Source organism: Exophiala bonariae (genome assembly GCF_035927105.1).
Source record: "Exophiala bonariae strain CCFEE 5792 chromosome Unknown scaffold_1, whole genome shotgun sequence".
Lineage (NCBI taxonomy): Eukaryota > Fungi > Ascomycota > Eurotiomycetes > Chaetothyriales > Herpotrichiellaceae > Exophiala > Exophiala bonariae.
Genome location: NW_027042476.1, coordinates 2,245,441 through 2,271,740, shown reverse-complemented (window position 1 = coordinate 2,271,740; position 26,300 = coordinate 2,245,441). Strand labels below are relative to the sequence as shown.

Here is a 26,300-nt window from a genome sequence, read left to right as displayed (position 1 = left end):
GGGCCACGGGTGGCGGCTCAATTGGTATTACTGATCCCAGAACCACTTGTAGTAGGCTCCGACCCCTGGAAGCATCGGGATTCATGTCGGCGTCGTAATGTTGTGTATTCTAGACAAGAACGAAGGATCTTACAAGCCAGGTGACGAGCTAGCGCAGCATATCAGTAATCTTTCTGTGGGATCTTGAATTGTTCGACAGATTCGGATTTCGGAACTCGTTCTTCCGAATTTCTTCGGAGATCGACTTCGACCACCAAATATCTGTGATGACAGGTCATTCGGAGATTTATGCAGTGAGATTCCCTTCTCCTTTGGTCTCTGCAGTGTGTGTACGTGATGTAAGAAACAGAGGTGATGAACATGATCTGATCTGAGTGAGGTAAGCACGAAGCGGGTTGTTCTCTGACGCGGCCTGACTACTGTTATCGGTTGGTGTGATGCCACCGATAGAGTATTTGGCCCGTATATGTCTTATGGACTTGGAGAGCAGCTGTTGATGCCCTTTCGTTGATGACGGAGGCTGTGGAGGTCGGTCTATCCTCACTTGGAGAGAAGATCAGTGAGACTACACCCGGCTCGACCACTCACAAACGCATTCAGAGGGAATCCAGACTTTGACTGTGGACATCATTCCATTCTGCTCTGTTCATACATCCTGGAACCATCTTCCACCATTACTGATTACCATCGTCGGTCGCTCCTCTCGTACTAGCACCTTCACCGGCATCGCCCCCCTTCTCACCTCCACCCTTTCGCTCCCTCTCGCGTCGGGCCTTTGCACCCGCCTTTAAGCTTTCCCACTTTTCTTTGTACTTGCTGATGGTCTCTTTGAGTTTGGCGTTTTCCTCCTCCTTCTTCCTGGTCCTCGCGTCACTTTTGCGTAGGATATCCTCCAGCTCGGCAATTCTCCTCAGCAATCCCTCATCGGCACCCCCTGTATCAAGAGGACGGGCGCTGTTCTTGCCCCGTGAATTCTCGGGCGACAGCAGAGGCGTCGTCAGCGGCGACATATGTAGTGATCGAATACTCTGTGTAAGCGCGGCGGTGGACGTCTGTGCCGACATTTCAAAGACATGTAACCTCTTTGACAGTGTGTCGGAGAGGTGCTTGAGGGCTTGGTTTTCCATCGAGAGCTCCTCCATCGTCTTGCCCCCCACTTTGGCTTCATCCGGTCCATTTCGCCGAAAGCGGCCAAGAGTCGGATTGGAGGACGGCTCACGTGTCCGGCTGTGTGGGAGGATCGTGCTTTGAGCGTCGACAAAATCATCTTCCGAGATATTGGTCAGATTGGAGGTCTGTCGGTGGTGCCGCAAACCACGCAGTTCCTCACGTTCGGCACGATTCATGATTTCGGCATAAGACACCGTGCCACCCGTCGTCGGGACCACGTAGAACGACTCGCTCGGGTTGTGACCATTGGCAGGGTTTTCCGACACCGCGCGCAATGCCGCTCGGGAGATCAATTGGGAGTAATCCACAGCCGGCGGTGCTGGTGATGAGCGAGTAGGCGCTTTGGGAGATTTGGGAGAGGGTGGGGTTTGTAGAGCGGGTTGGACTTTTGTCGGAGCGGGCACCGTGAGTGGAAGGCCAGCAAATGCCAACGGAGCGCTGAGCTTGGAGACCAGACTTTCAAATGTTGCGTAGAACTGCTGGAACGGAGCGTCGGAAGCTGATGACGGTTCCGTCGAGTGTTCAGCCTCGACCTTGTCCGCCGAATCCGACTTGGTGGTCGTAGGAGGTGCCCAGGAAGGGCGGGTATTTGCCTGCCGCGACATCGACAGCAAATGGTCATTTGAATCTGTGCCCTGTCTGGAGATGGTCTGCCTGGCTCGAGCATCATCCTGAGAAATTTGGCCATCGGCATGTTGATTTGAAACGAGAGGGGAGACGGGCGTCGGTCTCTTTTGACGAACGCTCGGAATCCCTCTCGCCGAGGCCAGATTACTCGCCAAGGAAGAGGATAGATCGTGAGGATTGGAACGACCACTGACCGACTGAGGCAGCCTCGGTGGTCGAGGAGTGGCTTCTGGGGAGGTCGCTCGATGCGATGAAGGTGCTGTCGCCGTTGAGGCCGTGGTGGAGGAGGCTGTGCGGGTTGCTTCGTTTTCCCGTGGTTTCTCGTGACTTTCTCTCAACAACCGCCCCAGCTTTTTATGATGTTGTTGCAACAAATTCAAAATGCGCAATGCTTCAATGTCCGAGGTGCCGTGAGCTGCAGCCGCGAATTCGGCAGCAGCCAGATCGTGTTCCTCGCTGGCCGCCACCGGGTTGGAACGTTCGGTTTCGAGGGTTGCATTGCGAGCATGAGTCTGCGCCTGATTCAATCGGTCAGCGGAGCCATGGCGGTGGAGGGGCAAACGCTTGGGAACTTACCAGAGTCAACGGCGCAGTCTCCATTGTGACCAGAGGGTGATGATGGAGCAGGCGAATCCCGCTCGATGATGAGCTAATGGGGGCCGGCAGAAACCAGAGACACACGGTGCTTCTAGAGTCGTGTCTTGGAAGAGGTCCGTAATGAATTGGGATGGTTTGAGATGGTCCAAGTTTCACGCAAGTAGTCACTGCTTGCGACGAGGCTGCAACAAGCGGGTTGTCAAGGGCTGGAGGAACAACTCGTAGGCGTAATTGGTCGCCAAGATCGGTACTCTTTAGGCGTTTCAGCCACTGGAAGCGACGCCTCAAGGGGTTGGAGGGGCTGAAAGTTGGGGGCAGGAGGCTCCAACGTAGCCTGGTCAGCTGTTCCCTCCCGTCGTGACCGGATTATTGCGAATCGAGCGGTCCTGTGGGCGGCTTTGGGGGCGGCTTTGGACCCAGGAGGTGCCAAAGTTACGGGGGAGTCTTGGGCCCCTCGGCCTCTTCAGTCGCCCCAATCGACCTTTTTATCCGCGTATTACCACCGGGACGCTATGCGAGATGGAGAAACAAGTCGATGCAAGTGAAGCCTGGCAGACGTCTTCAACTCTGCCAATTCGTCCAGAGCTCGCACAGGCGTCGAGAAACAGTTTAGCTCCCATCGGTCAATTGTGAGGAAGCTGCAGAAGCTCGAGCCAAACGTGCAGTCGGTTGGACGTGTTCTCGTTCTCGTTCTCCTTTCGTCTCCTGCTGGATGGAGAATGACCTGAACAACAATGGTCTGTCTCCGTACAGACAGCATAGAACCCGGACTTTCAGTCTACAACACTCGTTTCCTTCCATCTCTTCTTCATTTCCAATTAATTGCCATCTTTGACACCATGATCTAATCTGCTGGGGACATTGCTGTTGACCCACATGCCACTCTCTTTGTCCTGGTTCTTCATCCACGCCGAGGTGACATCACCGCGAGACACCGTCCACGTACACTAATTCGTCCCAATTGGCCCAAACGTGGCCTGTGCCATTCCGCACCCAAACAATCCAAGGCACACCGCACGTCGACCACCACCTCTCTTTCGCACCAACGTATCATCCTGTATCAATCCTTCAGCCTTGAATGGCCACAGTGTCGACCTCCGCTCTATCCTCTCCCAATGTCGCCCCCACCATGCCTGAACCCTCACCCCAGCTCAAGGGATTGAAAAAGGTCCTTTCCAAGAGGCGCTCCTCCGATGTCCCTTCAGACTCTAGCTTTAGGGATCTACGACAAGGCTCCGCCGATTCCTTTGTCCTGGAAAAGTCCCCCACCAGATACAGCACCCGTTCCACTAGTCAGGATGGAAGTTCCAAGTCCGGCTCTAGCGGAGTGCGAAAATTGCTGCCTGGCCACAGCAAAAGGAGGAGGCGGCGGATGCACGAGGAAGAACTAAAGATTGCCGCAGAGGACCTGGCGAGGGGTCGGACGGGGAGTGGCTCGATGGTACTGCCTCCTCAGGCAACCCTGACTCGACGAGCCAGCAGTCTCGGTCCTCCTGAGGGGGATAACAACCTACTCACCGATGACTCCGAACTCGAGACTCCTCCCTTAGTCTCCAGAGATTCACATACCGGCTACTTGACCATGTCATCGCCTCTGGTGTCACACACGACCACGCGAAGCGATCAAGATTCGGCGGTCCCTCCGGTGCCGCCTCTACCCGGATACGCAAGTCACATTCCCATTCTGAGAGAGCCGGATGGAGCGGGACGTTCGCCCTCTCCGAAAAGCCCGGCCATCCAGAGCGGCTCCCCCACCACGTCGACACCGATCGATCGAGCGGCGACTTTTGGTGGACTCGACCGCGGTGATGTCCTCCTCCCTCAAGGACGCAGCGACACCCTGGGCACTATCCGAGGCAAATCACCGGCCCGCAGGTTCAGAGACGTCTTTGGAAAACCCAGCAAGAGCCCCAAAGTGAGCCCGGAGAGGAGGCAGACCGACGTGTCCAGTGCCTATTCCAGCCCGTTGGGCAACAATTCGGGCCTGGGCCTGTCCACCAATGAGCCCGTCCCAGCGCCTCCTGCAGAACCGATCCCACCTCCTCTCCCCGTCGATCGTCCACAGAATCATTCGATGCCCAACTTGGACACCAAATTTCGCCCTCTGACACCGCCAGCGGCGCTCATCACCACTCCCCTGACGACCGTGACTCCTCCGACGCCCACCGACACTCGTTTCGATGGAACCACGGGGTCTCCACAGCGAGACAAGGCGGCACCCGACGAGAAGGATGAACTCTCCAACATCGTGGTCAGTCCGTCTGGCAACATGATCTCGCACCGCAAGACGAGGTCGACATCTTCCATCACCCATCAACCGAGTAAACTGTCGACCTCCATGACCGCCCCTCTGACCCCCACGGAGGACGGCCGGACGGCATCGGGCATGACCTTTGGCAACAGGGTCCCGAGTGGTGGTCTATTCTCGTCTTGGGTCTCGGCCGCTCAGAATGCGGCTTCGACCATTACCAATCTCACGGGTCCCAACCGCAGTCGGGCGGGCACCACCGCGTCGGACCCCAACATCAAACCCAAAACCATCGAGGAACCCATCAAGGAAGAAGAAGAGGTCTCCGAACCCGAGGTCCCGCGCAAGCAGCTGGCGATCGAGACCATGGGCACCGGTGATCTCAACTTTGAACATCTCGGTCTGAACGGGGAAGAATCCAACCACAACGGCTCCAGACTCGATCTGAATGAGTTGCGCAAAGATTCCATGCTGGAACGCGACGAGGCTGCCGCCAAGATGGAAGATCTGTTGGCCAAACGGGCGGTGTCTGCCGCCTATGAGCGGACCTCCACGGGAAGTACCCCGGTGGCCGAGATCTCCGACCCCATCAGCAGCATGAAGCAGGCACAATTGATCAGCGCCGCCGTCAACGGGGAGAGGACGCCCCCCAACGGGAGTGTGTATGACGGCGAGCTCGGCTCTGTCCGGAGGACAAACAGTGTCAGAAGCAAACTGGGAAAGCGGAGATCGAGAGGATCGTCGGTCGCCACCGGTCAATCTGCGATTGGAGCCATGATCGGAGCCAGCACCGCGGCGCTGGTGAATCCGACCAAGGGACCGCGACTGACCGGATTCACCTGTGCCCCCAAACAGCGAAACCGGAATTTTCACCAACAATTTCGAAGCGTGCCAGAGGACGACTACCTGATCGAGGACTATAGTTGCGCCTTGCAAAAGGAAATTCTCCTCGCGGGCAGGATATACATCTCCGAGGGACACATCTGTTTTTTCAGCAACATTCTGGGATGGGTCACGACCGTGGTCATCTCTTTTGAAGAGGTCGTCAGCATTGAACGGGAAAGTACCGCCATGGTCTTCCCCAACGCCATTGCCGTGCAAACACTACACGCTCGACACACTTTTCGGAGTCTGCTCTACCGCGAACAGACCTTTGAGCTGCTGATCGGCATCTGGAGGGTTAGTCATCCGGCCAGTTTTCAAAAGAGCATGAATGGGAAACAGTTAGCGTCGGGCGAAGTAGAAGTCGCCGAAGGCACCAACGTGGAAAACGGGGTCATTGTACAGAACAGTGAAGGGAGCACGACGGAGGACTCGAATTCCAGCGGCGACGAGGACAGTGCTCCGAGCTTTGTGGAGAGCAGCGCGAGCAACGCCGCCAGCGAAGGCGCAGAGACCAAGGTCGTTTCTCGAAAACCGTCGGGGATGAACGCACCGGCCGTCGCTCAAGTGGCGAGCATCGCTGCAGGGACGTCCAACGATGTTCCTCCATCTCTCGCCGCTCAGGCTGGAATGCCCGACGTGGCCGGGAACGACTTCCCCGGCCCAGCCACTCACGCCCCGACCGAATGCACCGATGCCGCCACCCATTACGACAAGATCATCAAGGATGAAGTCTTGCCGGCACCTCTGGGTAAAATCTACTCACTCCTCTACGGACCCGAGTCGGGTGTGTTTGTACGGAAATATCTGGCGGACGACTGCAAGTGTACGGACCTGGTGTTGGAGGACGACAAAAAGGGTCTCAACAACGAGATCAAAAGTCGACAATACAGCTACATCAAGCCCTTGGGAGGTTCCATCGGTCCTCGGCAGACCAAGTGTATCACGACCGAAAATCTCGACTTTTGGGACCTCGAAAAGGCCGTGACCGTCACCTGCACCACACAGACACCCGATGTCCCCAGCGGGAACGCCTTTTCCGTCAAGACCCGATATTGTCTTTCGTGGGCGCCCGGCAACGCCACCCGACTCCAAATGAACTGCACGATCGAATGGACGGCAAAGTCGTGGTTGAAAGGGCCCATCGAGAAAGGTGCCAATGACGGGCAACAGCAATACGGCGACGGACTGATCAAAGTGCTCCGGGGCGCGATCAGCGGCAGACCTAGGGGCACGACCAACGCCAGCAAGGTCTCCAAGGTGACCAAAAAGAAACGCAAGGGCGACAAGAGACACAAGGAGGAAAAGGTCGAAGAGACCAAGAAAAAGAGCGAAGACTGGGGGCTCTTTGAGCCGCTCCGAGGTCCGCTGCAACCGGCCACCGACATTCTGAGACCGGTGCTCAAGATGGAACTCCTCCTGGTGCTGCTGACATTCATGGTCGTGGTCCTCTGGTTCCGAACACCACCCACGTCGAACGCGCGCCTCGGTCCCTATCCAGGCTACAGCACGCTCTCGGAATCCGAGCGGCTGGTCGCCTACGACACCCTCTGGGCCAAGGAAGAGAACGAATTCTGGGACTGGCTCGAAGCGCGCGCCAACGTCGACACGGTCCTCTTCCGCGAGCAGGGCCAGAATCGCAAGGGTTCCAAGCTCGGGTCCTCGAACAGTGGGGGTCGAGACGACGTCTCATCGTCGGGGGACTCGACGAAGCGACAGAAACAGCGCAAGAAGGTGCTCAGCCACGGCAGCGCCGCCAAGGACGTCGAGGCCAAGGTGCGTGAGGAGCGCATCTCACAGCGCGAGATGGAGGACGCGATCAAGATCACGCGCGAGAGGCTGGAGGTGCTCGAGGGGGTGGTGGAGAAGAACAAGAGGAGGGCGGGTGGGAAGTGAGCGGGATTGGTCGATGTCTGACTGATCTGCCATGTTTGAGCACTGCACACTGTGTTTTGAGGCCATTGCGCCTGTTATTGCCGCTGCTGTATGTTTGGATGACGCCAGAGTGGCCTTGAGTGTGCCGGCGTGCGAACAATTTTGGGAAGTTTCAGTTCTTGTGCCCGAGTAGGTGTATATACCCAAATAGCACTATAGTGTATGTGACTACATTGTTTATCGCGAAGCTCTCGTGTCGATGAGTACTAATGTTCATCACACAAATCAAACATGCCAATACGATCACCACTTTAGTAGGACAGGGCAAGATTATTGAATCCTCGAAAGATCCAGAAAGAAGAACATCCCAATCCATCGTCTATCACAACTACCTACAGCTGGAACTTGGTCCGGACCTTCTCCATGCGACTCTTCCACTCCCAATCCTGCCCACTGCGGCGCTGGATGCCCTTGTCGACGCGTCTCAACTTCAACGTCAACCGGGGCCCCAACTCCTGCAAACCCGCGCGGATGCCTTTGACGGCGCCCTCGATCTCCTTGCCGTCGGCGCCGACGACGGCCTTCTCGGACTCGCGCTTCTCGCGGAACACGTAGCGGTGGCGTCGCAGGAATATGTAGTCGCGCTGGTTGTGCAGCGTGAGCACCTGGCGGCCCTGTAGGTCTGGCGTGGCCGGGAACAGCGACCGGAAGAGATGCGCCGTCAGCAGGCCGAGCGGCGTCGTGAAGTTGTTGAGGATCAGTTCTGGGATGTGTTTCGTCGCGCGTCCGTGGCCCGGGATGGATTTGCTCGTGTACCAGTTCGAGATGGTGAAGTGGAAGGTTGGGCCGATCGGGAGGTGCACGATCGTCATGCCCGAGGGGGTCTTTTGGTCTTCTTCCAAAACCACCACCGCCGTGTATCCGTGTTTGGATGCGAACTGGGAAATCTCACGCACGCTGAACTTGTAGCCGTACCGGTGGGACGAGCGCCGGATGTATTTCGAGTGGGGGAATAGGGAGGTCAGGATGGCGGCTTCTTTGTGCAGGGTGGAGTTGATGGAGGTGGTGATGAGGATTTTGGGTTCGGGTGGTGTGGATGTTTCGTCGTTTTCGTCTTGTGAGGGGAAGAGAGTCGGGAATTTGGCAGCTAGAGCTGCTGGAGCGAGGGACAGGTTGGTTGAGGTGGTGGATCGGGTGGGTGATGTCGCTCTGTGTGGTGGTTGGCCTCCTTCTTGGTCTTGGTTGTGTAACGTGCGTGACCTGGCGGATTTCAATTGTGCTTTGGAGGGCAGCGGGTCGGCGTCTTCATCGCTCAAGGCTTCGATGTCAGACTGTGACCCGTCCTCGTCTGGCGAACCGGAGTCGGAGTCGAGCATTGAATCGTTGTCATCGTCCTCCTCTTCGCTACCGTCCCCTTGTTCTTCGTCCACCTCGTTTTCAAGTAGATCTTGCTCTTCGGCCAATTTCCGCCTCTTCAGCCTCTCCACATCGTAGACCATTCCCAAACCCCCATCTTCGGGTTCCATGTCGACTTCATCGTAGACTCGCTTCTTATCGAGTGTGGCAGGGACATTCTTCCGTAGCCGTTCTGCCTTTAACTTGGGGTTCTTCTCCTCTTGTTTCTTGCGACTGAATCGCTCTGCTCGTTTCAGCGCATCTCTTGCCCGCTTTTGTTTGAGATGGAGATCCTGTCGACGCTGCTTGTTGGCGGTTTTGAACGGGAGGGCCGCCTTGTCGGAGAGTTTGAGCGGACGAGAGGGCATTTTGGAAGGGAGTTCCTTCAAGTTCGCATCAGCGAAATGTCGTTTGCAAATTACACCGGCGCCCCAGAGTCTTGTTGTCCGTCTCAATGGTGGTTCTCTCGAGCGGTGATGGTGAACAAGAAAAAAAGTTGAAGGCTTGAAGGGGAAGGTTCGGCGAGACTCTCCCCGCAGTTTGTCCGTGCCAGCCCCACTTTGATCCAACTTCCTCTGTTCATTGGCTGCCGTACTTGTCGATTGAATTCAGTCACCGTGGATGGAAATTCAATATGACTCTCTGAGAGTTTGAGACTGTGCTCCCTCCCAAGCTCACGACTATCGAAACTCATTCCCCCTCTCCCACCTCTCTCCTCTGCCCAAATAGTCAAGTGCTCTGACCCGATCACTTGCTGTTATTCACACCATCCATCCTCCACTCGTTCATGTGGGCTTTGATTTCTCCTTTTCGACTCAAAGCATTACGTCCACCACCACATCTCCTGCTCTCTGCGAGACCTTTTACCACCACCAATTCCTTGTCGAAGAGATACAATCCCATCTCAGTCGACCTCGCCATGGCTACAAGCACCACAAAGACCGGCCAGCCTCTTGATCGTGCCGCCATCGACTCGGTACTACGGAGGAGACTCTTCTACACCCCCTCCTTTGAAATCTATGGCGGAGAACGTGGTCTGTTCGACTATGGGCCCCCAGGATGTGCTCTCCAAGCCAACATTGTCGACCTGTGGAGGAAACATTTCGTCCTCGAGGAAGACATGCTCGAAGTCGACTGCACCATGTTGACCCCCGAAGCTGTTCTCAAAACCAGTGGACACGTGGACAAGTTTGCCGACTGGATGTGCAAAGATCCCAAGAGTGGAGAGATTTTCCGAGCAGACCATCTCGTGGAGCAAGTTCTCGAAGCCAGGCTGAAGGCTGACAAGGACGCTCGCGGCGTCAAAGTCGAGGTCGATGAAGCCAAAGAGGCCAAGAAAAAGAAGAAGATATCCCAAAAGGCGGAAAAACTCGACGACGCGCTCGTCCAAGAATACGAGGAAACTTTGGCCAAGATTGACAACTACGGAGGCGACGAGCTCGGTGAGCTGATCAAGAAATACAACATCAAAGGCCCGACCAGCGGTGCCGAGCTTGATCCGCCCAAGGCTTTCAACCTCATGTTTCAAACACAGATCGGTCCCTCTGCCGACAAGCCCAACGGCTATCTTCGACCAGAGACCGCCCAGGGACAGTTCTTGAACTTCCAAAAGCTTCTCGAGTTCAATCAACAATCCATGCCATTTGCGTCAGCATCCATTGGAAAGTCTTTTCGAAATGAAATCTCACCACGATCGGGACTGTTACGGGTTCGAGAATTCCTCATGGCCGAAATTGAACATTTCGTCGACCCCGAAGGTGGAAAGAAGCACCCCAGATTCGAGGAGGTCAAGAACACCAAACTCACCTTGCTCAACAGAAAGACGCAATTGTCCGGGAGCACCAAATGCGACGAGGTCACCATTGGTGATGCGGTCGCATCCGGGCTCGTCGACAACGAGACTCTCGGCTACTTCATCGCCAGAATCCAAGACTTTTTGTTGAAGATTGGCGTCGACAAGACCAAATTGCGGTTCCGACAGCACATGGCCAACGAAATGGCCCACTACGCTGCCGACTGCTGGGACGCGGAGCTCTTCACCACGTATGGATGGATCGAATGTGTTGGTTGTGCTGATCGGAGCGCCTATGACTTGACCGTCCACAAGGAAAAGACCGGTGCGGCCTTGGTCGTTCGCGAAACGAGGGCCGAACCGCTCGTCGTCGAGGAGTTCCAAATCGACCTGAATCGAAAGAAGTTGGGACCCAAATTCCGCGCCGATGCCAAAGCTGTCGAATCCGCCGTGGACGCCCTCTCTCAGGATCTACGTGAGAAGCTTTCCTTGGAATTGGAGAAGTCTGGAAAAATCGAGGTGCCCACCCCAGGAGTTGGTAGTGGAACCACCGAACTCGAGAAAGACCTCATCAAGATCGAAAAGAGAAAGAGAACCGAGCACATTAGAGAATACACGCCCAACGTCATCGAGCCGTCTTTCGGTATCGGCCGCATTCTCTACAGCATGATGGAACACGTGTTCTGGATTCGCGAAGGCGATGGAAGCCGCGGTGTTTTGTCCTTCCCACCCGCGGTGGCACCCACCAAGGTTCTCCTCGTCCCGCTGTCCAGCCACCCCGACTTCAAGCCTCACACCAAAAAGCTGACCCACCGCCTTCGACGGGTGGGGGTGTCGAACAAGGTGGATGACTCGTCTGCCAGTATCGGCAAACGATACTCTCGAAACGACGAGCTCGGAACGCCCTTTGGCATTACCATTGATTTCCAGACCGTCAAGGACAACACCGTCACGCTCCGCGACCGTGACTCCACCAAACAGGTTCGTGCGAGCGAGGATGAAATCATCGACGCTGTCAAGAGTCTGGTTGATGGCGAGGAGACTTGGGATGACATCGCCAAGAGACTGCCAGCCTTTGAGGGACAGGAGGTGGAATAAGATATGTCCTGAGCTGTGGGACAAGAGGGAAGATCGTGAGCGTCGTTACTTTTTTCGCGTTTGCTTTTGTGTTACAAATGATACCCGACCTCTTTGATGGTGCGATTCGCTTCTTCTTAACGACCTAAGAAAAGTTCAGGATGAGCACCTCGGATGGCGGCCAGAGCACCGTGGCGGGAAATCGCTGGGCCGTGTACCAAAATACCTCACGAAAAGCCGTTTGGGAGATGGGGGGGGGGGGCATTGGTGGTGAGATGTTGGAGTAGAGTAAATGTGAGATAGAGGGAGATGATGAAATACATGCCTCGTTACATTCAATGTAAACAGCCCGTTTAAGTGCACTTTGAGTGAAGTGATAAATACTAACTACAAAGCTCTTACTTCCGGAGCCCTCACAGGAATAAAGTTCCTTCACATTGATAGACACGAGGCTCTCGCCATGCCTCTGTCAAGTGCAATAGGTCTGGTATCTCGCGTTGATCCGCCCTTCTTGTTAAACCCCACCCCAGGTAGGTATACTGCGTACGATGCCTACGATGCCTATGAGTAGATAGGTACCTCTTGGCTACCTGCCTGGGTAAAAATTTAGGGTAGGGCTGCCCGGACATGAATGTGCTCACTCTCACTACCGGAAAATCCCTAGCAAGCTCCGACTGATTCAGAAAACTACTTTTTTGACTCCAGTAATCCTAAGCACCTAGGCGTGGTCTCTCACGTTTGTATGAACAATGGAGGGAAGGCTGGTCACCTCTTAAGCCCACCTGCAACAGTTAAAGGTCTACCTTGTCAGTGTGCCAACACCAAAGCGCCACCATGCATCTTCATTTGCTGTCCCTTGTTGCACTGGCGTCTAGCAATGTACAGGGGCACCGCGACGCTGAACAACCGGCAAAGCTGGAACGCCCGAGAATACGAGCTTTGTCTGCTGTCTCATCAGCCTGACAATGTTCTGCTATTGACGAAATAAGATGACGTCCTCTTGTTCATCACCAAACCTCATCCATCAACATGGCTGATTTCGCTGCCGTGATTGGAATTCTGGGGGTATGCATCCAATTGACCGAAGGGATCGTCAAATATGCCACAGCCTTCAAGCACGCAAATACGCAGGCCCAGGCTCTGGTCACTGAGGTCGCATCGGTGGATCATGTCCTCGGCGCTCTGAGAAAACATCTCGAACAAGAACACCGCAAAGGTCAAACCGTGTTTGAACAAACATCGGTATTGTTCTTCGCCGTAGATGGATGTCGAGACCGACTTCAGGAAATCCATAAGGCTCTCCAACCTCTGGCCGCGAGTAGCATGGTGCAAAGACTCTGGGGTCGCGCAACTTGGCCCTTTGAGAAGGCAGGAACCACCGAAGCTGTCATTGCGCTGCACCGCTTCGCTCAAATATTTCATTTCGCCATGAGCCTGGAGGGATTGTAAGTTGTCAAACAAGCCATGAGGTCGAACATCAGACCACTGATCTGGTTGCCGTTGAGTAGCAAGGCACTCTGTCAACCTCAGAATCCGGACGCACTCGCGAAGATCCAGACTAGTCTCAATACCATAGAGCAACACCAGACTAACTACAACGACGCCAATATTCAAACGATACTAAATATGGTCAAGGACATGCCAGATCTGGTCAATGACATGAAACTGGTCAAGAAATTCGTCCATGATCTGGAAATAGGTATAATCCACCCACCGAGCTTTCCACAGGCGACTGATTCGAGACAGATAATAGACTGAAGCAATTGCTCGATGGCATACCAAAGCTACCATATGGTGAAAGACACCGCGATCTGCAGCTCACACGATTAGATGGTGTGGGTCGTTGGCTCTTCGACACATCCAGATTTGTCCAATGGAGAGACATGACGTCTAGCGAGGGCACACTCTGGTGCAATGGTGCCCCAGGAGTTGGCAAAACGCACCTCGCGTATGTGAATTGTCGCTCTACGACCTGGCCTTGCTAACCTACTTTAGCTCCATCGCCATCGATCATTTGCACAACTTCACGGTGCAAAGCAATCGTCGAGTCGTCTACTTTTATTTTGACTACAAATTACAGTCAGATCAGACACCCTTGAATGTCATCCAGACTCTGTTGCACCAATTGCTCTCGAAATTTACACACGTCCCTGCCCAGGCAGTGGAATTGTCCCAGGCGATCGCGAAGCGAGAGGAGTTGCCCGGTTGGGACAAACTCACATCAATTTTCCTGAAGATCTGCAACGACACTCAAGATGTCTTCGTTGTCCTGGATGCCTTGGATGAATGCGACAAGGTGGCCAACAGAGGACCAATTGTCAAGTTCATCCAAGGCATCAAGGCATCGAAAGCACGTTTGATGGTGACCAGTAGGCCGTATCCAGCGGACGTCACGGAGGTGCTAGGATCTTGCCCCCAACTCCTTATTGAGGCTTCAGACTCGGATATCACGGCGTACGTTCAAGATCGAATTGCCTGTAACCCGCAGACGGCCCGAATGATCGACGATAGCCTGAAGGACAAGATAATTCATACCATCACCTCAAGATCCGGCGGGATGTAAGTCTGACATGCTGCCTTGCAGACGTACATGACTCACCAAGACAGGTTTCTTCTTCCTGCTCTGCAGATGCAGGTTATTCTTGGCCAGACGACCAGGTCTCAAATCGAGGAGGCACTTGACACGTTGCCAATTGGCCTCGGTGAAAATCTTCTCCTTACCATGGAACGGATCAAGTCACAAGACCCGCATACCAAAACACGGGCCAAACTCGCGCTGACGGTCCTGATGTGGTTATCATCAGCACAATCCCTGCTCACTGTGCATGAACTGCAACATGCGATTGCGACTGACTCGAGCAGCATGAAGCTTGGGGATATTATCGATGCCGAGATTCTCGTCGACTGCTGTTTCGGGCTTGTCATCATTGACGAGTCATCAGTCATCAGGTTGGTTCACTTCTCGGTCAGCGAGTTCCTCGAAGAGCGCCGTGATGAACTCTTCAAGCATCCACATTCCACCTTGGCGGCGACGTGTCTGTCATATATACTACTTTCTCTGCAGGCCAACGACTCTCTGAGGAGCGAGCTACCCTACAAAACTCCTCCTCATTGGCCATTTTTGAACTACTCCATAGCACATTGGGGTATGCATGCCAAGTTGGCACGCCCTGAAAGTGAGTCCGTGGCGGTCATGAACTCCAAAGTCCATGACTTCTTTGCTTCGCCTAATACGGTGACCTTCTGGGCGCGTACAGTCGAGGATCAAATTCATCATCAGAGATACGCCATCGAATCATGGTGGAGGAGACATCATGGGTGGATCACAACTCCACCTTCACATATACACATCGCAGCAATGTACGGCCTTACATCCCTGGTCCAGGATCAGATCAAGGTTCAGCCGACTTCAATGGCTTGGAGAGACAAGTGTGAAAGGACTATTTTGATGCTCGCTGCGGCAGAAGGACATCTTGACATCGTGGGCCTCTTGATTTCCAAAGGTGGCACGGATGTTAATGCTCAGGACTGGGAGGGCAATACCGCATTCTGCTATGCCATTCTCTTTCAGCAGTGGGAAGTTGTTCGGCAGATGTTGTTTTCCAAAAGTCATGTGGACATCAACCTTGGATGCCCATTTCCTATGCTTGTCGATTTGCTGACGCAGAGGGATGCCTCAGAGGCAGAGGTCTCGGAGGCAGGGGATATCATCATGCTGCTCCTGGCCCACAATGACTTGGATGTCAATGCCCATGGTCCTCACGATGTGTTTGAGAAGGACCCATGGTATAGGCTTGCCCAAAATTTTCAGGTTGAGATACTTCGAAAACTTGTTGCGCATCCTAGTTTCAATCCCTGGCGATCTGGTGGATTAGCTTATCGAGTTGGTGAACTATCCAAAGACTACATGCACAGAGAATACACTCCCCGAACAGACACCTATCTCATACCTGCCATTGTTCGGCTCTTGGAAAACGACCATCGCTTTGTCCTCGCCGAATTTCTTGTATTACGCCTGCTTTGGCCGTTCACCTACTACGCCGACGTTAAGCTCGAGCCAGCATGTCGTCACGCCATTGACTGGATGACCATCAAATACGACGAAATCCACGACCGAGGGTCTGACGTGCAGCGATTACTGGAGTCTTGTCAACATCCATTAACATTTCGGGATGCTGCCGGACGGAGCTTTTTGCACCACCTTGCACGGATGGACGAAGACGAGTTCACCAAAGGCCAGTTGGAATATCTCCTAGAGAAGCTTCCAGCGGATCTCAGAGACGATCGAGGACGGACCGCACTTCACTTCGCAGCAGAAAGCGGCCGTGAGCACGCCGCCTCCCGGTTACTCGATGCTGGGGCCGATCTTTTGGCTCTGGACGAGGATGGCATGTCAGTACTACATTACGCGGTGCAAAGCCAAAACGTCGATTTGGTCAAGTTCTTGATCGATAAAGGCGCAGATGTGAATGCGAAGACAGTGTTTGGTGAGTCGATATTGCACAAATCTGCGGGCGCTTTTCGTTCAACACAAATGATGACGACCATCCTTCTCGAGTCGTCCATTGCCACATCGGAGGAAGACTCTTTTGGCCTCACACCACTCCACCTGGCTTGCTTTTATGGGAATCCCGAACCCGCCGCAGCGCTCCTCCGTGTTGGGGCCGATCCTGCTCATTGGAGCGGCAGCCGAGGGACGCCCTTGACAGAGGCCGTATGTAAAGGCAACGCCAGTTTGGCGCGGCTTTGCCTATCTGAGTACAGGGGCGACCTGAATGTCATGGATATTTTCGGAATGAGTGTTTTCGACTACCTCGAGCAACAGCCGCCGAACATGGCGAAGGACATCGGGTTCAGAACGGTCCATTGGTTGACATACAAACCAACACAGCCAGAGCATCGACGTCGACGAATCATTTCGTGTTTGACCGAGAAATTAGAATTGATGCTCTCAGCCAACGACCGAAACAGGAAACTATTGGCGATTTCACTCGCCTCACAGTTGCTGAAGCTGGGAGATGATGCTGCCGCGCTGACCATGCTGGAGGCACGCATGGAGCATAAGTCGAAGAGAGGAACACCATACTTCCCCCACGACTTTTGCAAGAGCTGTTCTGAAGAACATGAGGGAGTCCTCTTCAAGTGCAAACGTTGCCCTTACATATGGATCTGTGAAGATTGTCGGGATGATGGAGAAAGGTGGTGCGGCTGTTGGGATTTCCTTCCAGTCCCAGGAGACGGCTGGAAAGATCTCCCGGAAGGGATTGTCAATGAACAGGGCCAATCGTTTGACGAATGGCTCCGGGAGCTCTACAACAGATACTCAGTGATCGAACGGAGTCTGGCGGGGCGACCATGCGCAGATTCGCCGGCCGTCACGTATACTGAAGAGTCGGCATGATAGGATCTATGGGCTTGTCAACTTCTACAGGGCTGACATTTCCTGCCACCACTCCAGAATCTGCAAAACACGCAAGAAGCAGGCACACGGTCGCGATTTTCCAAGCATTCCACCATCTCCAGTGATTGGTCGACCGGAGAAGCGTGCACGCAATTCCAACTCTGGAAATCAGCTGCCAAACAGCATCGGTTCGGAAGACAATGAGAATCATGTGCAACAAGAGATGCCCGACGAGAAAAGCCGAATCCATTTGCAGAACATCCAAGGTGCGCAAGACAGCATCAATGTTAGCATCAATGTTAAAGACAACGGGCACGTGAAGTTAGAGATCATGCCCGGCGAGCAAAATCGAGTCTTTCCACATAACAGCGAAGGCACCCAAAACCAGCCTATCGTTATTGATGATCCGGATGATAACCTCACCAGTACCTTGAACTTACAAGGCCATCTCCGTTTGCAGCCCGATGCTCCACGCGATTCGAGTCCCAACAGTGAGAGAGATCGTCGTCGTTGTGAAGAAGAAGACCGCTGTCGTTGTGGAGAAGAAGACCGCTGTCGTTGTGGAACAGAGGACTGCTGTCGTTATGAAGAAGAAGACCGCTGTAGCTAATGCGGGATCTAGAAAATTGGCTCTCGACGGCGCTCTATGGCAGATCCTCACCTTATAGCCTTGATCAAAGACTATCGAGACCAACTCCGATTTAGCGAAGTCCTCTCACGCTTCCAACTCGATGATAATCAATCACTGTCGGCTCGAAGCGAGGCGTGGAGACGAGAACTGGTGACTGCACTAGAGACCAAGGAAATTATTGCGCTTGAGGTGACGGATGATGACATCCTGAATTTCATGGAAGATGAGGAGCGCCTGCGGTCACTTGGCACAGAACGCACCAACCTCGAGACAGCTCGACGTGCCTTGGCCGTCATGGGAAGAGACTGATCGTCCCCGACAAGAGGCAATGCCTCGCAGTGTATTTCTCCGGTTTTGGCAGATCCCTGCAGTTTTTCGCGCTGGCACAATTCCAGCAATCTATGACGGGTGGCTTGTTAGCAGATATTATGGGACTTGCAAAGACAGTGACTATGATCGCGCATATGCATGAGGTAAAGCCCAGTGATCGCCCAGTCCAGATCCCTCCTAATACACGAACAGCGTATTCGCCGGATTGAGCTCATGAAGGATGCAGGAGAGCATATCACCGACAAGAACAAGCCAATCCTTTTCATCGTTCCTCCCAGTCTGACCAGACAAGCCACGCGCGCCATCAAGGTGTTCTCTCTGGACTTGGAACCTTTTGCGTACTATGGCGATGGTCGTATACGAAGTGACATTCATGGCAAGCAAATCAAGACCCTCTTAAAGGCTGACCACCCCTTCTTCGACGGTGGGATATATCGCAAAGTCATTGTCTCGCCTCATCCTACTTGGCAAAGCCGAGACGGACCCGCGAAGCTCACAAAATGGCGCATGGAAAATGGCTAATCGCAAAAGTCAGCGAACGAGATGACACCTCTCCTGATTATGAGTGTCCATGGCTTCTACGGGGAAAGTTCGACCTCGTTGGGTTGATGAAGCTCGTGAGGTGAAGAAGGAAAAAGGAAACAATCACTCTCAATTCAATGGCTGAAGGCTGGATGGGTAGGTCTTGCGAGCGCGACTCCTGGCCTTAGCCGTATCGACGATACCTAAGTATTGAGGGATATCTTCAGTTCATACGTCTCCGCAAACTCGATCTCACCGAAGAAGAACACAAAGATCGGATCTCGACCTCAATCGAGACTTTAATCCTTGCGAGGAGGACGTGAGTCACACTATCGTACAGCTACTTTTGGACCCAGAGTCCGCCAGCAAGTTCATTTTCGGCAATGGAAATCAATATCCGTGAGACATACGCCTCCGTCATCGATGGTCGCCTTATTGGAGACTCCATCAAGCCCATCATCCGCCGCTTAATTCAACAAAGAACTGCATGTTCGATATTTGAAGGCTATGGAGGTTGCCCGAAAACACTTGATTCTGAAGGACGGAAGCTTGGCATAGAATGCAAAGCATTTCCGGAGGATGATGTTGTTGTCCACGTGGCCCAGTTTCGAACATATCCTCGGCCATGTGTACGCGGAAGCAATCAAGAAATGGAAGGAGACTGACAATCTACTCTTCGAGTGGCTGTCTATGATCCACACAGCTGAAAGCGCCATCGGCGAACCCTCATTCGACATGCCCGAGAAAGCTAACACCCTCGAACAAATCGGATCGTCTGTGCGAAAGTCTCCAAAGATCCGGGCATTACTAGCCATTATCAGCGAATCCACCATCAAACACAACAGATAATTGTGTGTCTGGACACTCTTGCCAGCCCAACAGCTCCTACTATGGGACATACTCACCAAGATCAAGCTCAACGTCGGTTTGTTGCGCGCAATGCTGTAGGCGTAATCCTTGATTTGATGGTGTCTTGTTGGTATGATGAATGAATGAGGTGGTTCTGCCGTAGGAAGGATATTTAAGTCGTAAACAGCACTAAACCTAGTCGAGATCTAATATATAGCTCTTGCTCCCAATATATGCCTCTCTTAAGTAAGCTACGTCAGAGGATTCGAGGATTGTAAGGAAGAAGAGGATCCTTAGGTGCCGATACTAGTTTATAAGAGTTGAGAGAGAAGAAAATAAAGAGACTTCGACCACGATTTCTTAAGGTATTGCGAGAGGAGGAGTTTCGAGAAGAAGAATATCAGGAGACTTCGACCACAATTTCTCAAGATATTTCGGAAGTGTGGATCGTGGTAGGACTTCGACAACGAGGACTCTTCACGAAGACGAAGGGATTATAATGATAAGAAATCGTTACTACCACCTGCTACGCTCTAGTCGAGGTGAACAGGACGTGGAACTTAATGACTTGCAGTCGAAGTCTCTCGGTATCCTCCTCTTCGAACTCCTCCTCCTCCTCCTTCGAAAATCGTAGTCGATATTTGAAGATATAGCCTCTTCCTCTTCCTCCTCCTCGAAATCCTTATATCAATAAACGCAATTTATTCGAGAGGGTCATCACCCAGCGAGTGTCAGAATTCATGAACCACCCAAACTGCGTTTCTTGCTGGAGTTTCTACTCTTTACCACCTCAATTTTGGTGACGACCTCACATGTTTCTTAGCCATAAGTTCTCTTTTAAAATTTGTAATAATGTATAACTTAGTAGGCTATCTCTTATATTATATAGCTACTAGACTATATAACTAATTGTATATGTAGACCTCCTTTCGTTGTGGAGTTGTTGAGTACGGCGTATTCTATAAAGGAAATCGGGGAAGGTAGTTCATGAATTATATGACCCCCTAGGCTAGTAGTTATATATTGAGATCTAAGCTACGTCATAGATCTCGACTAGGTTTAGTGCTGTTTACGACTTAAATATCCTTCCTATGGCAGAACCACCTCATTCATTCATCATACCAACAAGACACCATCAAATCAAGGATTACACCTACAGCATTGCGCGTAATACGGTTTGTACACCTCGGACCTCAACTAAGACGAGAGACAAGATATAATTGATGATTTCAATGACAACGAGAATGGTATTCAAATCCTGATTACCTCATACTCGATGTCCAGCTACGGCTTGAACCTCCAACGCATGTGTTATGAGACGGTAAACTTCGATATTCCTATGTCGAGGGCTTTGAGAGAAAAGGCAGATTACTGCTTCCGACGAGACGGCCAAACCGAGACTGTCATCTCCTAGAATCTCAGCATGGCCGGTACAATATCCGACCGCCAATGGGTGAACACAGTCAACAAAGCCGCCCCGGGCATTATGTCGGAGGATGAGAACATTCCGAGTAGATGTCTCCGACGAGGAGAATGTGTCGATTGACTGAAATTATTATAGGCAATGAGACATAAGGAGTTGAAATATTGTAATCATAGTGTTCGACTCTATACAAGTAGATACCTCAGTGCTTGGGTGTGTACTTAGATATGTCGGGTTCAGTGTGTAAGATCGACTATCCGTTCCGGCGTGCGCTAAGTAACGCTCTGTACATGTCGCATAAATAGTTGAACAGTTGACATCGAGCTATCCTACGCATATGTATTCAGATGTAGTGAGTTTGCTAAGGAGATGGGTGACAGATAGGACAGCCAGGAAACAATAGTCTCAAACTATTCTCACAAACCCAAAAAGAAGATCTGACAATCTTTTGGAGACTGGAAATTGCTAGAAATATTCCTTGAAAGTGAGAGGAGGGCACCTTCTGCTGACAAAAATTAAGGAATTTGTTAGAGTCGGATCAAATTTCGAAGCAGATCTAGGCCATCACTGGAGAGAGCCTCCACCTATCTCAAGAGCTCGATAAGTCTGTCCACCCAACAGTTTAGACACCCCGAGGTATAGTCATGGAGGTCAACGGAAAGGCGAGAGGTACGAATTTGCAAAAAATACAAAGAAAGCACTCACGAAAGTGAGACGAGTGGAGGCTACTACTTGGATGAAAAGGCTCCCCCATTCTACCCAAGTAGATACCTAAGTACTTCAATGTGTGCTTAGATATGTCGGATTCTGTATATAGGATCGACCGACTATTCCGGTATGTATCAAGTATGCCCCTACGTGCCATCTAAATAGCCGAACGACTGATATTCATTGTTATTACCTAAGTGGATGATCTTGTGTTTTCAATGTAGTAAAGGTCCTAAGTAAGGATGGAATATGGAGTAAAAAGGCACCAACCCCTTCATGAGCAAAAAGAAGACCTTTGACAACCTCATTGGAGACTAATGATGCAAAACGAGTGGAAGGGTGACTTAGGTCGTGCTGAACTGGTAATCTAGGAGAAGCATATCCCAGCGTTGGAGATTGCATGATCAATATACAGTGTAAATTAATGGAGGACCATGCAGAACAGTAGGCGATAGATTCGAGCATGCGGAGGAATTGATACGAGGTCACCGCTAAGTCGAGAGATGAGCACCGAGACGGTGTGCTCCAGTACATAGAGGCTGAGACGAGAACTAATCAAAAGCGCCATCACACTTTAATTGTTCTGTTACGCTGAAGTCTTTGAGGGTAGCGCCTCCCATTGGACGCGAGTGGTAGAACAAACCATTTTACGTGTGGATTGAGCTCTACCTAAGCACCCAAATAATGATCACACATCCACAGAGGTAGAGAATCCGAAGTGCTAGCGGTGCTAAGCACGAGATCCTCACACCTGGACCACCGTAGAAGACAAGCTCTGCGAAAGCGTGCCTTGAGCTGGTAAAAATGAAATATATTTTGAATTACAGATTTGATGAGTGAACTTGTGAGAGTAATTCTATCGAATTTTGTTGGTTCAGATCCTAACTGGAGAGAGCCACAGCAACACTAAATAGGTATATATGTGTCGATATGTTGACCTATAGTGCAGAAACACCGAGGTAAATCCACAGCGAGGTAAGATTTTTTTCTAAAATGCAAAAAAAGGATAACATAGCTATAAGCTGTGCTTTTGGAGTCGCGGGGAATCGAACCCCGGACCTCATCCAAACTGCTGAGTGCTAAGGATCTGGGAGATTGTTAGTTATTGTTGATGCTGATATGGTTGGGTTGAGACGAACGCATTATACCACTAAACCACGACCCCGAAGTTGAGCGGCTTGTAGAAGCTGTGCTCGAATTGTTGAGAAGATTTGCCACTCTCAAATCTATGTACTTAAGGCTAAAGAAAATTGGAGCTCTTTAATTTGTGAATTTTGGAACAGAATGTACACCTCCGGAGCTCGACCCGATCGGGAAGAATACCGGTCGTCGTAGAACTTCAAGTCGAAGGTCTGGCCATATCTCTTGGCACTACCCCATACTTTGCTAACTCGCAGTCTCCCCAACATCCATCTCAAACAACTCGAACTTCTTGAATCATCACAAGAAAGACTCCTCCTGAAGCACGCAATCATAAGTTATGAGCCTGTCATTCTATCACTACCATGTTCTCGAGCCTTGATCTTGTCCGTAAGTTAATCCCCACCATCTTCGTGACAAACGATCTTTCCATCGCAAACCTCACTCTACTGTTGGATTGGATCAGCCTAATCTACCTTCCCATCAGCTGACACTACATCCTAGCAACTACAACAACTGCCAGCTTGCGGGCCTTTTTGGGTGCAAACCCATCAAGAAGGAATAGCAAGATCTCGGTGGGTAAACCGATAACTTAAGTGTGATTCAGGTCCCACGGAGCGAACCTCCAGAGTCTCGTTTCAAACTTACAATAATGACAATCGTCATCATCGACTGCACCGATGATGATTGATATCCGACATTGGCACTCGCTACTCACAACAATGTCAAAACCACAACCACGCCCGCTCACGGCCGCACGTATTGTGCGAAGAGACAGTGAGATCCCATGGGATAACCCCTCCAGGCCCCATGTGCGGCAGACCTTCGAGTCTTGCATTTCAAACTCAACAACTCATTTGTCATCATCGATTACACCGAACCTGATTGGCATTCGATATCAACACTTGGCACTTACGATATCCAAAATATCATCAACGCCTGCTCGCGGGCCTAACATTTGTTAGAAGCGAAGGAAAAGCGAGATCTCTGTGGACAAACCGGTAACTTCAGTGTTCCTCAATTCCCACAGAGCAGACCTCGAGAGGGTCTTGTTCAACCATCAAACAAACCAAGCGGGGGTTGAGATTCGAAACAGATATTAGGCTCATGGTGTATGACATTAATTACACAGACACTGGCAAACCAATAGTGGATAGATGATTGAGTGATCGTCTACTCTTCCCCACTGGTGCGTCGCCCGGCGAATTGAGCCTCGTGTCGGGTAGGATGCACTTTACAACACAACGAACTCCTCGAAAATTTCATTTTGCACTCAAACGGCGAGCAATCATGCCGCAAAATGCCACGAACATGAAGAAGGCTCAGGCACAGTTCGCACCCTATTGACAATGCCCTTCTCAAAAACCCGCCATTCTCAAGCGAGAACAAGCAATCATGCTGCAAGTCACGGCGAACAGGAGCACGATTCATCCCTCCAGTCACTTGGGACACTATTTTAGTGCTGCGAAGAGCCTCCTATCTAATCTGTTTTGCCATTGGAATGTGCTGTACTTGCCTGACAGACCGAATCAGCCTGATTCAAGCCATACCTTTATGGCTGTCTTCATGATTGTCCTCGGTCTGCAATACAAAAGTAGGCTACTGCAGAGCACTCAAGACAAGACACGATTCAGTTTCAACATAGGAGAATAACCACGACTTCCGGCAAAAGTGTGCGATCTAGCCGCAACCGAGCCCCAAAAACATGATCACACGAGCTTGACAAGAAAATGGGGCGATTTGGGTACCAGAAAACATACTCTCTTCCTCCCGAAGTCGCTTTCATCCACCCATACGTTCAGATGACCTTCTTCTGCCTTTTTAGGGTCACCTTTAATCCTTGTTGTTGCAGGCTCTCGCACAGAACACTTGGACTATGACGATCGACATGAGCTAAAAAGCACCCACACATCGAGACACATATACATGGCTCAATACACCTTACAGTACATCGCCGTGCCCAGCTGGTGGCCGTCACACTTATGTTAGTGGGTGGTTTCAATGAAGGCTTTCATCAATATCATCTCGACGCCATCATCATTCATAGCTTCACATTTGACACCCTCCTCTTGAGAGGCCGCCTTGTGGACGCCCGTTGCCAATTCTACCTCAAGCGGTCTCATATTCAATGGCCTCATGAGTAATATTGTCTCCAGGTCTGTTCCCACCAACAGCTTTGTTGCCACAACCACTTCGACGGCGCATCGTCAATACCACACAGCAGCTCCACATTCTACGATTGTCGAAAGCTTCATTGCTCTAAGTCCGATAGCACCAATATCGATGGACTCATCATCCGTTCTGTCGATAACAGTCTCGTGGCATGCTGCAGCTTCATCAAGCCCGGGGAAAATTGATGGTCAGCTACCCAAAACAATGCTCCGACCTAAAATTTCAAGGTTCGACATTCATGAATAAACATTGGCGTATCGATGATGCGAATGTCCTCCTGAAACTTGTGCAGAAGCCTTTGAAACCATGACTCTTTCGGAAGGCCAGCCTGCAGAAAGCATGGCTGGCAGACCCTGGTGCAGGTATTCTCACATATGATTGTTGTGATGGTGACTTTGCAGAAATTTAGGCTTTCACATTATTGCTGACTGCCTTCTCAAATGGCATCATTGAATCCCCACACATTGTCCTCAAACCCACTTATCCACATTGCACCCGGAGAATCGACCATCATTGCTCAGAGTGCTTCTTGTGCAAGATTGAACATGAACAAATCAGCAGATGCTCGATGTTGTAAACATAGCAGAGGAAAATGTTTTTGTTGACTGGCTGCCTAGTGAATGCAAGGCTGTCAGTACCGATTGCCCACCCGCAACACGGAACAAGTACCAAGAGGAGAATGTTATTATGATCAGAGGACCCTTCATTTCTAGCACTCACTTGAGCAGGCTCTTCGCCTTCACGGAGCTCATCATCACGCTCTCAAACTCTTACCATGCTATGGACTTCTGAGTCAGAATAACCAGACACCCATTACTTGTCGAATCACGACTTTCGATATCGTCTCAAACTCCGATCAGTCTTGCATGCAAGATCTTCACTGATTCTCCGCCGATTCAAGGGTTCTCTTCGATATCATTCAGCCTGAAATGCGAGAGATCTTGAGCTCGCTTTCCTCCGAAATTGATTCACCATCGAACTTCGATTAAGCAGAAGCCTCTAATTCCCGGCATCCTCCATTTAAAACTCCCGTCAGGCTATAAATACTCTTCATGCGATCGACCGTCCATCACTTGCTCTGTACAGATCTTGGTCCCATCCTAACACTGTTCAACCTCGCATGCAGGAATCATTCATCTGCAGTCCACCAAGCTGAATCATGCACCTCGAGAGCACGAGCTTTATCGCCGCCCAGCCACAATGTCCGTTGCTCACCAAGCTTTCGTCTAACTCCATTGCATTCTCCATCGTTTGTCATCCACCGATCTGGATTCCAGCTCAATGTCCAATCAATTTCACATCCAGGAACTTTTCCAGCGTCTGTCCTCGTTCTCGTATCTCCATCAACGACCTCAATGTACGAGCTTCGTCTCCAGGCCGGCACACTTTCTATGTCTTTCATTCCTTTCAGTGGAGCAGAGTCCCCCACGTGGTACTGGAAGTTGTCACCCCTTAGAAGAG

General features: G+C 51.6%; 6 protein-coding genes and 1 non-coding gene across 7 annotated transcripts; 4 read left to right on the top strand and 3 right to left on the bottom strand.

The window, feature by feature from the left end:
• Window positions 1–674: 674 nt before the first annotated feature.
• Window positions 675–2,397, bottom strand: LTR84_000800 (uncharacterized protein; the record flags this gene model as incomplete). Its single annotated transcript, XM_064844429.1, has 2 exons — window positions 675–2,315; window positions 2,374–2,397. 2 exons carry the CDS (start codon window positions 2,395–2,397, stop codon window positions 675–677), a joined length of 1,665 nt encoding a protein of 554 aa, XP_064712289.1.
• Window positions 2,398–3,523: 1,126 nt separating this feature from the next.
• Window positions 3,524–7,420, top strand: LTR84_000799 (uncharacterized protein; the record flags this gene model as incomplete). The annotated part of the gene is made up of 1 exon (XM_064844428.1): window positions 3,524–7,420. One exon carries the CDS (start codon window positions 3,524–3,526, stop codon window positions 7,418–7,420), a length of 3,897 nt encoding a protein of 1,298 aa, XP_064712288.1.
• A 371-nt stretch (window positions 7,421–7,791) lies between these two features.
• LTR84_000798 (uncharacterized protein) lies at window positions 7,792–9,162 on the bottom strand (the record flags this gene model as incomplete). Its single annotated transcript, XM_064844427.1, has 1 exon — window positions 7,792–9,162. One exon carries the CDS (start codon window positions 9,160–9,162, stop codon window positions 7,792–7,794), a length of 1,371 nt encoding a protein of 456 aa, XP_064712287.1.
• Window positions 9,163–9,713: 551 nt separating this feature from the next.
• Window positions 9,714–11,684, top strand: GRS1 (Glycine--tRNA ligase 1, mitochondrial; the record flags this gene model as incomplete). Its single annotated transcript, XM_064844426.1, has 1 exon — window positions 9,714–11,684. The coding sequence occupies one exon, from the start codon at window positions 9,714–9,716 to the stop codon at window positions 11,682–11,684; it is 1,971 nt and encodes a 656-aa protein (XP_064712286.1).
• Window positions 11,685–12,692: 1,008 nt separating this feature from the next.
• Window positions 12,693–18,004, top strand: LTR84_000796 (uncharacterized protein; the record flags this gene model as incomplete). Its single annotated transcript, XM_064844425.1, has 7 exons — window positions 12,693–13,108; window positions 13,172–13,362; window positions 13,410–13,611; window positions 13,659–14,222; window positions 14,271–17,054; window positions 17,122–17,555; window positions 17,733–18,004. 7 exons carry the CDS (start codon window positions 12,693–12,695, stop codon window positions 18,002–18,004), a joined length of 4,863 nt encoding a protein of 1,620 aa, XP_064712285.1.
• A 119-nt stretch (window positions 18,005–18,123) lies between these two features.
• On the top strand, window positions 18,124–18,547 carry LTR84_000795 (uncharacterized protein; the record flags this gene model as incomplete). Its single annotated transcript, XM_064844424.1, has 2 exons — window positions 18,124–18,168; window positions 18,218–18,547. 2 exons carry the CDS (start codon window positions 18,124–18,126, stop codon window positions 18,545–18,547), a joined length of 375 nt encoding a protein of 124 aa, XP_064712284.1.
• A 4,011-nt stretch (window positions 18,548–22,558) lies between these two features.
• On the bottom strand, window positions 22,559–22,692 carry LTR84_000794. Its single transcript has one exon. It is a non-coding gene; the product is annotated as a tRNA-Glu (tRNA).
• Window positions 22,693–26,300: the final 3,608 nt, after the last annotated feature.